General features: G+C 36.0%; 1 protein-coding gene across 1 annotated transcript in view; it reads left to right on the top strand.

Annotated features, from left to right (window-relative positions):
* Window positions 1-15,066, top strand: part of PSPC1 (paraspeckle component 1) — a 77,904-nt gene that overhangs the window by 20,792 nt on the left and 42,046 nt on the right. Inside the window, exons 3-5 of the mRNA XM_087814425.1 lie at window positions 1,184-1,279; window positions 5,442-5,638; window positions 13,741-13,825. Coding sequence (XP_087670551.1) covers window positions 1,184-1,279; window positions 5,442-5,638; window positions 13,741-13,825 — 378 coding nt within the window. The remainder of the gene's footprint in view (window positions 1-1,183; window positions 1,280-5,441; window positions 5,639-13,740; window positions 13,826-15,066) is intronic.

Raw genomic sequence — 15,066 nt, 5'->3', positions numbered from 1 at the left:
AATTGATTTGAGAGAGAGAGAGAAACATTAATTTGTTGTTCCAATTATTTATGAATTCATTGGTTGATTCTTGTATGTGCCCTGACCCAGGATCAAACCTGCAACCTTGAGATGTTGGGACAATGCTGTAACCAATTGAGCTACCCGGCCAGGGCCAAGTAGGTTTCACTATTGCTTGCATGGTGAGAGATTGATAGGAAAGGAAAAATTTAATATTAGTATATATATCATCCACTTCACTTACGCTTCTTTTTTTGATCTTTCCCCAATGAGCTCTCTCTTTCTCCTATTTTACTTAGGAAAATGCTAAAGAAGGAAGGTTCCCAAGCCATATCTTTCATCTTCCACTCTTTTTAATTAAAAGATTTTTTTTCTTTTCCTTTTTTTAATCCTCACCTGAGGATATTTTTCCATTGATTTTAGAGAGAGATGAAGGGAGAGGGAGGGAGAGAAGAAACATCTTTGTGAGACACATTGATTGGTTGCCTCCTGTATGCACACCTGACCAGGGATTGAACCCGAAACTTGGGTATGTGCTCTGACTGGGAATCGAACCTGTGACTCTTAGGTGCATGGAACGACTCTCCAACCAACTGAGCCTCACTGGCCAAGGCAAAAAAAATTTTTTCAATTACGCTTTACATTATTTTCTCATCTTTTTTACTCCCTTGTCCCCTCAGTTTGCTCCTTGAATATGTTGTATCTTCTGACCCCCCTCCTTCCCTTTTGCCTGGGTGATATCTTTTAGGTCTCACTCTAGGTTTTAGAAAGACTTTCTGAACAAGACTGGTTAGACAGAGGCTATGGGAGGTGAGCAGAGATGGGAATTTGAGGTCGTGGGACATGGGAACATGACTCCACATACATAAAACATGAGTTAGGTGCTCATTTTTATCCTTTGTACTTTATAAAGGTTACCTACAGTGATTACAAATGTTTATGGTTTACTTTTCCGTCATCTTGAATAGACTGCTCTAGAAACAAGCATTCATCTTTGTCTGACTTTGCTGTTCATCTGTTTCTGGCACAGGAAATGGTAATTGACTGATTTTATTAGTATATGTGATAAATTTGTCTTGAGAGACAGTTTCCAAGTATATATCTTGGAATTATAAAAAATTGCTAGGAGAATGTTTATTCTAGGCACTGTATTAATCCTTATTAATGCTTTTTACCTGTCCAGGACCCCACGTCCAGTCATTGTGGAGCCAATGGAGCAGTTTGATGATGAAGATGGCTTGCCAGAGAAGCTAATGCAGAAAACGCAACAATATCATAAGTAAGATTTTGTTAGTAAAGATATTTTTGGTGTGTGCCATCAAAGTTATTTATTATATCACATTTGTTTTCAGGTATTGTTGTATTATAAGGTATTCTGTTTAGTCATATAATCTGGTTATTAGAGTGGCCTGGTCTACGTGGAATGCTAGTTTTCTTTGTATATGGGTAAAACATTAACTTAATACTTAGAAAAGTCTCTGCTTTTATAATAGGCAGAGGTGGGTAGTTAGGTAGGAGACTGGCAGTATTATTTATGCTAGAGAAACTATGAATTCTAGATATATGAAAATATTCTTTAATTAGTATGCTTCAGGTATATTATAAGTTAAAAAGGATACTTTTTTAGGGAGGTAGAATGGGGGAGGTTCTAGATATATAACTTGGCACAGTTTTATTTCTTGTTAATGATAAAAAAGAATATTAGGCTATTTTCAAAATGTTGTATATTATTTTACCACTTGCTTTTCACTCAGTATGAAACAACTTTTTATGTAATTTGTCTGTATGAATATATTTTAACCATTCACTTGTTTATTATAATAAATAAAACTGTAACAGGAATTGAACAAATATTGGAATGCCTTTGTGCCAGGCACTGTTCTAGGTGCTACCAGTGCAACTTTGCACTGTTTTTGCCCTCATGATGCTTACAATTCTGGTGGTGGAGATATATGATAAATAATGAACCAAAGAATAGAAAATAAGAACAACAAAAAAGCTCCCTGGCCAGTGTGGTTCAGTTGGTTGAGCTTCATCCTGTGCACCAAAAGGTCACCAGGTCAATTCCCAGTTTGCTGGTTTGATCCCCAGTGGGTTTATATGAGAGGCCACCAATTGATGTTTGACATCAATTTTTTTCTCCCTTGTTCTTCCTCTCTTTAAAATCAATTAAAAAATACTTTAAAAAACAAACAAACACAAAAGCCCGGCTTACTGGTTGAGTGTCAACCCACGAACCAGGAGATTGTGGTTCCATTCCTGGTCAGGGCACATGCCTGGTTTCAGGCTTGATCCCCAGTAGGGGGCGTGCAGGAGGCAGCCGATCAGTGAATCTCTCTCATCATTGATGATTCTCTCTCTCTTTCTCCCTTCCTCTCTGAAATCAATAAAAACTTTAAAAAATAAAAAATAAAGAACCACTTAAAGTGAGCTATAAAGGCTTAGAGCAAAGGGTATGCATATTTAAAGTTGGTTGATACTGGCAAATGGTTGTTCAGGAATTTTATATCAATATATACTCATAGGTGTGTGTATAAAAGTATTTTTCTTCATCTTTATAAATGGATGTTAGGATTTTAAGATTTGATAGTCTGTTCAAAATGGTATTTTATGCAAATTATTTTAATTAGCATTATTTGATTTTAGTGTAAATGTTTTTCCTTTCAGTTGATTCAAATGACAAATAGGAGTAATTGCTATATGCCTAGAGCTGAAGATGTATCAGAGAACAAAACAGACTAGAAATTCATGCTATGTGGGGTGGTAAAGTGGGTAAACAATAATATAAGTAAAACAGATATGGTGAAAGACTGGGAAAAGTGGGTGATGGGGAACAGAAGAATGTTGCCCCTTTTTTTGGTTAATCTTCACCTGAGGAAATGAGGGTGAAAGGGTGGGGGAGAGAGACATCAGTGTGAGAGAGGTACATCTATTGGTTGCCTCCCACATGTGCCCTGAGGATTGTGACCCTTCAGTGAGTGGGCCTACACTCTAACCACTGAACCACACCAGCCAGGGTGAGTGTGGCTCTTCTACATGTGCTTAAGAAAGCCTACCTGAAACCGTGATATTTCAAGGTGACAGCTTGAAGAGGAGGGTGGGAGTGGGGAGAAGCTGGCCATCCAGCTTGCAGAAGTGCGGTGGAGTAAAGGATGATGGTTTCAACAGAGGGAATAGTAACTGAAACAGCCCCTAGAGAGGACTCTCTGTCTGGCATGTTGCAGTAACAGTAAAGATGTTGGTTCAGCTGAAGCATAGTGAGTAAGGGGGAAATAATATGGATGAGGTAGAGAGAGGACATAGTGGGAGGCTGTTGAGCTGACTTTGCCTTTTGTATTTTATGAAAAAGGAAGGAGCAGAGTAGTGACTTAAGTTTAACAGGAGCTTTCTGGCTATGTTTTAAGAGATTATAAAGGGCCAAGAGTGGAGTTGGAGAGAGAAGTTGCAGGATCCTGCAAACATGGAGTAGTACTCAAAATGGTGATGGTGAGAAGTAGTCAGATTCTGGGTATAATTTGAAAATAGACTTTGGATTTTGCTGATGATTATGGGCATATGGGAGACACAGTTCAAAGGATGATTGTAAGATTTTTGGCCTTAGTAACTGGAAGTATGGAAATTGCTAATGACTGATTTGGAGAATCCTGTAGGGAGGAGCAGATTGGGGCAGGAAGATCAGGAACTCTGTTTTGGACATGCTAAGTTTGAGATGGCTTTTGAACATTCAGGTGGAATGTCAAGTCAGTAGTTGAATTTTCATCTGGATTTTAGATGAGCTTACTGGACTAGAGTTATCTCATGTGATCGAAAACTGTATCAAAGGACTGAACCCTGGAATATTCCAGATCAGAAGGAATCGGTGAAGAGTGAGAGCAGTCATTGGAGTAGGGAGGACAGCTGGCAGAGTGTCCTGAAAGCAAGGGAAAAAATTATTCCAGGAAAGAAGGATCAGTACTAATTAGTTGTAATTTGTAACCATTTAAATCTCTTAAAATGCTATTTTTCAAAGACTTATAATGACATCTTATTCTCTTGACCTTTTTTTCTGGTTATACCTTATTACTACAAATTTAAAATAGTATATGCTTTTGGATTCAGGAGTTAGAGAACTGGAATTATAAGGGTGATATAAGAAATGGAATTATGGGTATTATTTATTTATATTGATTCAGTTATCCCAGCAAACCTATAGGATCTCATTATATTCCCAGTTTTACTACTAATGAGTTATGCTCAGATGGAATGTTCACAAAGCATACGAGCCACCATTCAAATTCATTTCTAACTCCCCAAATCCATTTTGCTTCAAAAGTGTTTCCTTTGGGAGAAGGAAGAATTTTTAAGATTTTTTATTATAGTGTCTGACTTAGGAACTAATAATTCTTTCAGAAAAATTAGTGGGTGGTAGATCCTCCTATTCCTTTCTTAGTGCTTTAAAAAGAACAAAATTAAAATCTGTTTTAGGGTTAGACTACCTAGATCATGGTTAATTTTGATTTCCCTTATATTCCTCTGAAGATCCTTGAAAATGTTTCTTGTCACTGCATCTTTTTCTTTGTGACAGCTTCCGTGTTTATCTCCCTGCATTGTCGCAGCCACCCACCTATCTTCTCCCCACCCCTTAATAGAAGTTAAAATTTATGAATGCAAGGCTTCTATACTTTCATTGGTAGGGTGGGGATTGTGTCTTATCAGTACTTTTTAATAGAAGCTATGATAGGCAGATATAATTGAGTTTCTTTGAATTTCAGGTATATTCATTCATAGGATTTTTAAATTTTTTTAAGTTTAGGTCATTTTTTTGCTCATCATTTATTCAGTAAACAATAAATGTATGCAGTGTGCCAGATACTGTGGTGGGTATTTGAGGTACAGCTGTTAACAGATGTTTCATGTCATTATTGAGTTCCCAGTATAGCAAGGAAAACAAGTATTGAACAAATAACTACAATTGTAGTAAGTTATTTATTTTTTGGCCTGGCCAGTTAAGCTGACACATAAAATTTAATACTTAACTGCTTTTACTACTGTCCCTAAAAGTTACTACTTACAGGGGAAAAAAATTGATTTCAGACAATTAATTTAGGATACACTTGATTCATAATGTTGCACATTGCGTTATGTAAAATTGTTTGTTTGACAAATACCAGAAAGGCCTTATTATAGGTGATAATTAGGGGAGTACAGGTTGTAGCGTCCGATTGCCTAGGTTTGAATTCTGGTTCTATTACTTATTTATTAGTTAGGCATTCTTGGGCAGTTTCTCAAACTCAGTTTTGTTAAAATTCATATCACAGTATTGCCATGAGGCAATTCATGTAGAGTACTTGCCTGACACAGTACCATGAACACTGTAGGTGTTCAGTGTAGTCTTTTTATTTTTAGTTGTTAGTTTTACCTTTTAAACATACATTTCTGTATGTTTTTAAATGTAAACTTAGGGAAAGAGAACAGCCACCACGTTTTGCTCAGCCTGGGACATTTGAATTTGAGTATGCATCTAGATGGAAGGCTCTCGATGAAATGGAGAAGCAGCAGCGTGAGCAGGTTGACAGAAACATCAGAGAAGCCAAAGAGAAGCTGGAGGCAGAAATGGAAGCAGCCAGGCATGAGCACCAGTTGATGCTGATGAGACAAGGTAAGGTGGGTTCCTGTAGATGGGTTATGATTTTTTTTCCTTGAGGTTTATTTATAGTTCCCACTGGCATCTGTTACTTTTTAAGTTGCCACTCAGGAATTTAGAGACAGTCGGAACTCAACGTATTAGAAGCAAAATTAGCCCTTTTCCGAGAGAGCATCCTTGTAAAAAAAAGTTTTCTCTACACAAGTAGTGTTGTTGGAAGTAATTAAGGTGGTTAAATTTTGCCTGTAGCAAGTATGTGATTCTGCTGGCAAAAAAAGCAGCATGGTAGATAATTTTTGATATGTAGATAATGGCATAAAGTCACACACATCAGAATTTTTTTTGGTGGAAAGAATTAGGACAAATGCTGGCTGTTGAAGATTATTACTACATGTAAAAGATTACAAATGGATATTCTTTGGCAGAGATAAAGATTCATGTGTGCTGGTGGATATGGTGATTCAAGAAGACTAAATTCTTAGTAATTGGGAAGAAATTTTAAACACCTGAGACAGCTAACTGAATTTCTAAGAGCAGATATAACAGGTGATATTTTACTCTCAGATTTACTGATCAAATACCTAACAACATGACAAGATGTTTAAATCTATATTAGAAGCTCGCTTCTTGTCCCCTTTCCTCTTACTAGGTTTCTTTTTTTTAATCCTGATCCAAGGATGTTTTTTCCCATTGCTTTTCAGAGAGAGAAGACGGGGCAGAGAGAGAGATCTAGGTTTCTTTTCATAAGTATAAATATCTTTATTATTTCTCTATCCTCCTGCTTTTTTTTGTTCTTTAACTCTCCAAATAATCTTTTTTTTTTAAAAATATATCTTTATTAATTTCAGAGAGAGGAAAGGAGAGGGAGAGAGAGAGATGAGATAGAAACATCAATGATGAGAGAGTCATTGATCAGCTGCCTCCTGCATGCCCCTGACTGGGGATCGAGCCCGCGACCCGGGCATGTGCCCTGACCAGGAATTGAACCCCGATCACTTGGAGGTCGATGCTCAACCGCTGAGCCACACCCGGCCGGGCCTCCAAATAATCTTTCCTGGTTCTCCCTATCACTCATCTTTTCCACTATCTGTAATAGTTTTGTATTAAAATAAGCACCCAATTTCTTTCTGTTATCTTTCTCTTAAATCTTTTTGGTTTTTTAACATTTCTCTAAATATTTACCTACCTTCTCTTGGCTTCCCCCAGAGATCAGGGCCCCAAAGATGCTTTCCTGGATTTCTGCAGTAGCTTTCTTATTGGACTTTTTGCCATTGTCCTATAAGCCATTTTTAAAAAAATACTAGAGACAATATTTATTTGAAAGGTGAAAATTTGATCAACACTCAAACTCTAAATCCTTTTGGTAGATTTCTCATTTCCTTTAGAATAAAAATCTTGTCCATCCATCTCCTCCTAGTCAGAAAATGTTTATTGAGCAGTTATGATTAAGTCACTGAATAACTTTTCAGATGCCAAATAAATTAAAATCCAGATCAAAAAATAGAAACTAGTCAGACATTTCTTTTAATTTGTACCCTAAACCTAGCTGTTCTTTTAAGTTTTCTAATAAAACTGAACTCATTCATATCATGAATGTTTAAAGATAAAGTTTTTTGGAGAAAATTTGATAACTGTTACCTCAGATAAAGTCAAGAATCATTGGCTGGTTAGAGCTGGAAGAGAAAGCTTTAAGTTCATCCAGTCTTGTGGTTTTGTGGTTTTAAAATTTGGTTACACATCAGAATCAGCTGAGAAATTTTAAAAACTTCATTTACTAGGCCCTAGTGCTTCCATCCATATGAATTGCTCTCTGCTCATAGACTGTTAGGCCCTTTGCCACTTTATTTTTCCACTATCTACAATCATGGCATGGCTAGTAAATAACAAGTGAAAGCATTAAAAGATATTTTGTTGCTGCTACTGACAGTAGTATAAGTCATTACTTCAGCACATTTAATGTTAGTTGTAGGAGATGCTGTCTGAGGTACTAAGGACATAGTGATGACAAAGAACAATACGAATTTTTTAGGTGTCATGGAGATCTTGTGAGCTCTTACAACCTCACCCCAAGGGCATTTAGACCTCTGGAGAATAATTTTGCAAAGTTATTTCCCATGAGCTTTTAATTTATTGCTTTTTTTGGTATTTATTTATAACCCCAGTTAACAATATTTTGGTTTATAATATTAGAAAAACACATTGCTTAATGTTTTCCACTCTGTGCTTCTGGATTTTCTTTTGCTGAAGTACACCTCGTATTTGTTTCAGCAAAGCTCTGCAGGTGATAAATGTGTCTCAGTGTTAGTTTTTTAAAAATTTACAATTTTTTTGTTCTACATTTATTATATATTTTATCTAGCATTTTTAAGTGTATGTTCAGGTGGGGGAAGGACTTTAGGTAATCTTAGTTTTCTGGCTCTGTGGAAACACAGGACTCTCCAGTTGACCTACTATAGAAGGAGAAAGCTCAAACAGTGCAGAAAAAGTCCCCCCTCCCTTGCCCCACCTTCTGTTTTCTGTGGGAATCACTGTTTCTTCTGTATTTGTTTCTTTTGTATCTTTTAATGAAAAAAATCTTTCATATCTTGGTAGAGGTGTGTATTTAACAACAACAAAAACACGTTTATCTCTTTCTGCACCTTGCTTATTGTACTCTCTACATAAGTATGTATATCTTAATCTGTCTCCTTTTTTAAATAGCTGCACTATATTCTGTTAAATGACTGTAATTAATTTGGCTCATCCTCTCCTGATTGACATTTAGTTCTCTTTCCATTTTGTTAGAGAAAGCAGTGCTGCAGTGAATATTTATGTACATCTTAGCAAATTTTTGTAAATGTCGATTCTTATCAGACACACCAGTACTTTTAATAATTACTGAGGTTTGTTTAGTCCTTTCTAGATCCAAATCCCTTTATGTTATTATTTATGTATGCCTTTGTACTGATAAATCAACTAATAGAAGTACATTTATTTCCTTTAAATTACATCTTTTTGTTTCTGGTTATCAAAGGAAAAAAGAACAAGAAAATAGGTATATTCAGTTCCTTTCTCTTTTCCCCTTAAGTTTTATTAATTTTGCTTCCAATTTGTCTGGATTTATCACATTGACTTAATGTTTTTTAAATGTAAAGCTGGTTTTATTTATCTTTTTTATGTGTATGAGGACATTTAAGTTCTGTTCTTTTTAACCAGCTTTCAATTATATAATACTGTGTTACTAACTGTAGTCACCATGTTATAGTTTAAATCCTCAGACCTTACTCTTCTTTTAGCTGAAAGCTTGTACCCTTTAACCTACTTCTCCCTATTTCCTCCTCTCAGCCCCTGCAACCACTTTTCTACTCTATTGTTTATGTTTGACTTTTTAAAGATTCCAGATATAAGTTACACCATGCAGTGTTTGTTTTTCTCTGGCTTATTTCACTGAACATAATGCCTTCAAGGTTCATCCATGTTGTTTCAATAGCAGGATATCAGCATTTATAGGAATTTGCTAAGATGGCCCTGGCCTGTATGGCTTGGTTGAGCATCATCCTGTGCACCAGAAGGTTACCAATTTGATTCCTGGTCAGGGCATATGCCTGGGTTACAGGCTCTATGTTTCTCTCTCTAAAATCAATAAAAACATATTTAAAATATTTGCTAAGATATATGTATTTTTCATGGCTGAATAATACTCCTGTGTGTGTGTATCTTTTTGTACATATGTATATAGGTGTGCATGTGTGTGTCTATGTATATGTACCACATTGTATGTCATATATACCACATCTTTTATATATATACACACACACACACACACACATATATATCTTATTGAATTTATTGGGGTGACTAAAGTTATATAGGTTTCAGGGGTACAGTTCTATAATACATAATTTCATATTGTACATTTACCACCCCAAGTCAGGTCTCCTTTCTTCACCATTTATGCCCCCTATACCACATCATCTTGATCGAGTCATCCATTGACAGACCTCAGGTTTTTCCCATATATTAGCTAGTATGAATAATGCTCCAATGAATGTGGAGGTAGGTGCAGCCATCTTTTCAATATTACATGTGTTTAAATCTTAACCTTATTTTGCCCGGCCTGGCATGGCTCAGCAGTTGAGCGTCGACCTAGGATCCAGGTGATTGGGGTTCGATTCCTGGTCAGGGCACATGCCCGGGTTGTGGGCTTGATCAGTGACTCTCTCATCATTGATGTTTCTGTCTCTCTCCCCCTCCTTTCCTCTCTCTGAAATAAAAAAGATATATTTAAAAAAATAAATAAATCTTAACCTTATTTTAAATAGGTTGAGGCATGACTTTTCTGTTCCTCACTTGATTGACTGATGTTTACCCTCATAATATTTTAAAGAAGGGTTTCAGAAACCACATTCCTGGACTTCTTGCATGTTGTAAAGTTCTCTATGGTACTTGTACTTTAAACTGGCTCTCGAATTGTAAAAATTCATGGATTTTCCTGCCCTTTCTTAAGTACTTGGTAACATGTCTCATTGTCTTCTAGCATTGAATGTTTCTGTGGGGAAGTCTGAAATAAGCCTGTCCTCCCCCCGCCCCCTTGTAAGTGACGTGATCCTTTTGCCAAGCTTCCATATATGAATTGGATATGTTTCCCCCTCAAAATTTTGTTACGAGAAATCTTAAACAAAAAACTTGAAAGAATATTAAGGTGTTCACTGCTTAGATTCTGTTGTTAACATTTTATCATACTTGCTTTATTATATCTTTCTCTCTGTCTGTTATTGTGTTCAAGTTGTGTTGTGTTCCCTAATATTTCAACCTTTCCTTGGGACTAGATATGTCCTTTCAATCTGTAGATTCAATCCTTGTATTTCTAGAAAGTGGACTTAGTAGTTCAGAGAGCATACATTCAGTTTTCATGACTTGAAGAGTATTAAATTGAAAAAACAGTTTCTTACATTCTAGTAAATCGAACTTTAAGTTTGTCTATATTCCCTTCTGTTCCCTTTCGCTGTGTATCTATGTTTATGATGTATTGAAATTTTATAGTATCAATAAAATTTTGTGTTCTTTTATTATTAAATTTGTTAGGTAAGCATTTAAATATATATTCTAGTAATCAGTAGTACTGCAGCTGATGTCTTCATGTCTATGGATACCTTTTGGTTATATTTTTAAGAAAAATTCCTATAAGTGTGTGATTTATTAGATCAGAGGATAAAAACATACTTAGTTATATATATTTTTAGTAATTTCCCCACCCAGAAGGCTGCTATTGTCTCAGTGTATAGATATATACACTTCAGTGAAAATTTAGGAACTTTGGATATTAATAAAACTTAAAAGAAATAATTTAGGCCCTGGCTGGCTAGCTCAGTTGGTTAGAGCATCCCTATGCACCAAGTTTGTGGGTTCGATTCCAGGTGAGGGCACATGCCGGAATTGCAGGCTCAATGCCCATTTGGGGGCGTGCAGGAGGCAGCCGATCAATGACTGCTCTCATCACTGGTGTCCTCCCTCCCTCCCTCCCTCTGAAATCAATAAAGATATATTTAAAATAAAAAAATAAAGAGCCCTGCCTCTCATTTTAAAAAAAAGAACCAATGAATGCATAAATAAGTGGAACACCAAATCAGTGTTTTTCTTGTTTTTCTTTTTCTTTCCCCCCCTTTTACTCTCTCAGATCAATTTAAAAAATTGTGTAAATGTAAAATGGTAGTTTTGTTTCAAGTTGATATTACTCTGTTTAGTATCAGATAATATCTGATACTTATCTGATAATTGGATTGTTCAATCCTTTGAGCTAATTATTATACCAAAGTTATAGGTAAGGAAATGTGATCCGAGAGGCTAAAGCATCTTTATGACCTGGCACAGCTTAAAAGAAGAAGATGCAGTTGTCAGAAAACAAACATTAATGCCCTTTTCTTATACTTTTTCATGGGCAAAAATGTAATGCACACATATATATTTTGTTGTTAATCCTCACCTGAGGATATTTTTTCCATTGATAGTTTTTAGAGAGTTGATTTTTTTTTTTAAAGATATAATGGAAGGGTGAGAGTGGAGGGAGGAGGGTAGAGGAATACCTGTGTGAGAGGGAGACATCTATTGGTTGTCCCCGGTATGTGCCCTTGATCAGGAATCGAACCCGAGACCGTTTGGTGCACGGGCTGACGTTCTAACCATGGAACGAGCATCACCAGCCAGGGCTGTAATGCATATTTTTACATTTATAATTATATATGGTAGGCAGTCTGTAATTTAAGAACAGCTAACCTACAAAACTATGATAAAATTTTTACAGGGTATACTTGATTGACTTTCTTGGATACTTAATGATAGTAGGACATTTTTCATACCTTGGCTTATTGAAGAATTTCCTACGAGGTTTCTCCCATTAAAGTAATTTTGTGTGACTCTTAATGTTGGTTGAACAATGGAATCATCTTAGGGAGGTTAAAAAAAGGACATGTCTTTTCCACATGCCAAGACATTTTGATTTAATTGGTCTGTGGTTAAAAGGTATTTAATTAATTCTAATGAGCAGTTAGTTATGGTTGACAATTGTGTAACTGTTTAAAATAATTGTAGTCGTATTTGATGTCCTTTAAGATTGCTAAGTGTTATCTCAACGGGCATATTATAATTACCTGGTCCCTATCCCATATACCAAAACTGACTTTTCTGAAGAGTCCCAAAATCTGTTTTTTAATTTTTATTTTTTAAGTTTCCTGGTTACATCTGGTTATCCAGGTTTGGGATACTGGCATTTTGGAACGAGCTTTGGAATAAAGATAGATTTGGCTGTGTATTCCAGTTGAACTGAGCAATAGCTGAATAGTTAGAGCACATTTATAATCTATCTGAATCTTTTTTGTGTGTGACATAATGCACAAATTGTTTCCAATCTTTAAGATGGGAGGATAATATTTACCTTGTTAGGGCTTTGATGCCAATCTTGTTATGGTTATGATGATAGGGTTATTGTCACATAGAAAGTTAACTGAAACTGTTAGTATTATGTAAGTTCTGAATGTAGTGATTTATTAAGAAACTTGAAATAATTTATGTTCATTTTTAGAAATTCAGATAACATGATGAGAGACAAGGAAAATAAAAGCAACCAATTGAGCCATTCAGAATATTTTAATATTTTGGTACCTTTTAGTCTATCCTTGTATGCACACAAAATTTGGTAAGATATTATAAAGATTTTAACACTTGGAAAGTTAATCCGTTACTTCCTCAGATGTGTGAAACAGATGTACTTTTTTTTTTTTTTTTTAATATATCTTTATTGATTTCAGAGAGAGGAAAGGAGAGGGAGAGAGAGATAGAAACATCAATGACGGGAGAGTCGTTGATCGAGCCCACAACCTGGGCATGTGCCCTGACCGGGAATCGAACCCTGATCGCCTGGATCCTAGGTCGACGCTCAACCGCTGAGCCACTCCCGGTCGGGCACAAATGTACTTTTTGTTATCTTATGCTACTGTGGAACCCTTGTTCTTGATATAGCAAGTACAGTGACAGTGGGAGTGCTTGTCTTGTTTAAAAATCTTGTTCATCTCAGTATTAAGCCTTTTTCCTCTTTCAGGAATTCTTTCCTCATTGCCCTCTTTCATAAGACAGTGACTTTCAGTGTCGGAGGAATTTTACACTGTGTTGGGAGGGATGTTTTCTGGGCTTTATGCAGTGTCCTACCACTATTCTTACTGTTTATCTGGTCTGGTTCTTACATGCCCTCTGCTGATGTCTCCCAAGGCGTCTTTTTGGGCTTTGCACTTGCTGCTGAAAAATTCTAATTTGTTTAAAAGATGTAAGTGAAAATACAGCTATCATTTATTCTTTTTTTAGTATGTTTTCGTCCCCATGTTAAAAAAAATTACCTATTTTAATTTCTGAATAAAAGGATGAATTTTATTATTCTTTTCATACACATGAAGAAGTAGGCCCAGAAAGAATATTAATTTGATTAATTACATAGCTTATAATCCTTTATTATAAGATGATATAATAGACACCAGGTGCATGAATTTGAATAAATTAATATGTATATTGCTCATAATAGTTTACATGCTCATTGATATAAAAATACACAAGGGAAGCTAAAATGTTAATTGGTAATTAATATTTTATAGATTTAATGAGGCGTCAAGAAGAACTCAGGCGCCTGGAAGAACTCAGAAACCAAGAGCTGCAAAAACGGAAGCAAATACAACTGAGGTAAAAATGCAAAACATTGTAACATAAATGTGAATACACATAGTTCTTGTTTTTACTAATAAAACTTCACTCTCCCATTGTAAACAAATCGTATAAGTTGGAAAATACAAAAAAATTGTCCATTTTTTACTGTACTTGGCGATTTATTCCACAAAGTAGCATAATTTCTTCAGATTTTTTAGCTTAATTGCATACATTGTGACCATACATACAGGGCCTAGGCATTATTGCATATATTTTATTGTAAGAATGCACTATGATTTACTGCATTTTCTCTTAGTTTTAATTTTTTTACTGTGTATAAAACTACTATGAATTCCTTTATGCATCTTTGTGCTTCTGGAACAGCTTTCCATGTACCTATAAATATTTAATTGTGAAATATGAGATAAATGTTAACTTTTTTTAAAAAATAAACCTTTATTGACTTCAGAAAGAGGAAAGGAGAGGGAGAGAGAGAAATAGAAACATCAATGATGAGAGTGTCATCGATCTGCTGCCTCCTGCACACCCCTGACTGGGGATCGAGCCCGCAACCCAGCCATGTGGCCTGACCAGGAATCGAATCCCGATCACCTGAATCCTAGGTCAACACTCAATTGCTGAGCCACGCCCGGCCTGGCTGGGCTTAACTCTTAAAAGTTTAAAAATCATAATGATTAGGAAATGTTATGAACGAATCTATGATAGATTAAAGCAAACTTAGTTTGTTTTTCAAATAAAATTTTGAAAAGTGTAGTAAGTTCTTGTATAGAAAGTAAGGTGCTCATGGGAAATAAAAAATGAAGAAAGTAAAAAACCGTGAATGAGTGTGAAGTGTCTTCACCGGCGGGGATAGGTAGTATTCAGTATATTTTAGTTTATTTTTTCCAACTTTGTACCTGGTGGGTGGGTGTGTGTGTGTGTGTGTGTGTGTGTGTTTTTGTTTGGAGAGGAAAGGAGAGGGAGCGAGATAGAAACATCAATGATAAGAGAGTCATTGATTGGCTGCCTCCTGTATGCCCCCTGCTGGGTTCGAGCCCCCCAACCCTGGTATATGCCCTGACTGGGAATGGAACCTGAGATCTTTTGGATCATAGGTCTATGCTTAACCTCTGAGCCACCCAGCCAGGCTATATTTCCATCTTGGAAATATTCTGATTTTACCCTAACCTACTTATTCTCAAATTGTGGTACTTGGACAGGCCACACCAGCATTCTAACCTAGGGAATTGTTAAAAAGTCTCAAACTTCTCTTACGC

Source organism: Miniopterus natalensis, chromosome 2 (assembly GCF_054644295.1).
Source record: "Miniopterus natalensis isolate mMinNat1 chromosome 2, mMinNat1.hap1, whole genome shotgun sequence".
NCBI lineage: Eukaryota > Metazoa > Chordata > Mammalia > Chiroptera > Miniopteridae > Miniopterus > Miniopterus natalensis.
Note: the sequence above shows the minus strand (reverse complement) of the source record. Positions and strands in the feature narration are given on the sequence as shown.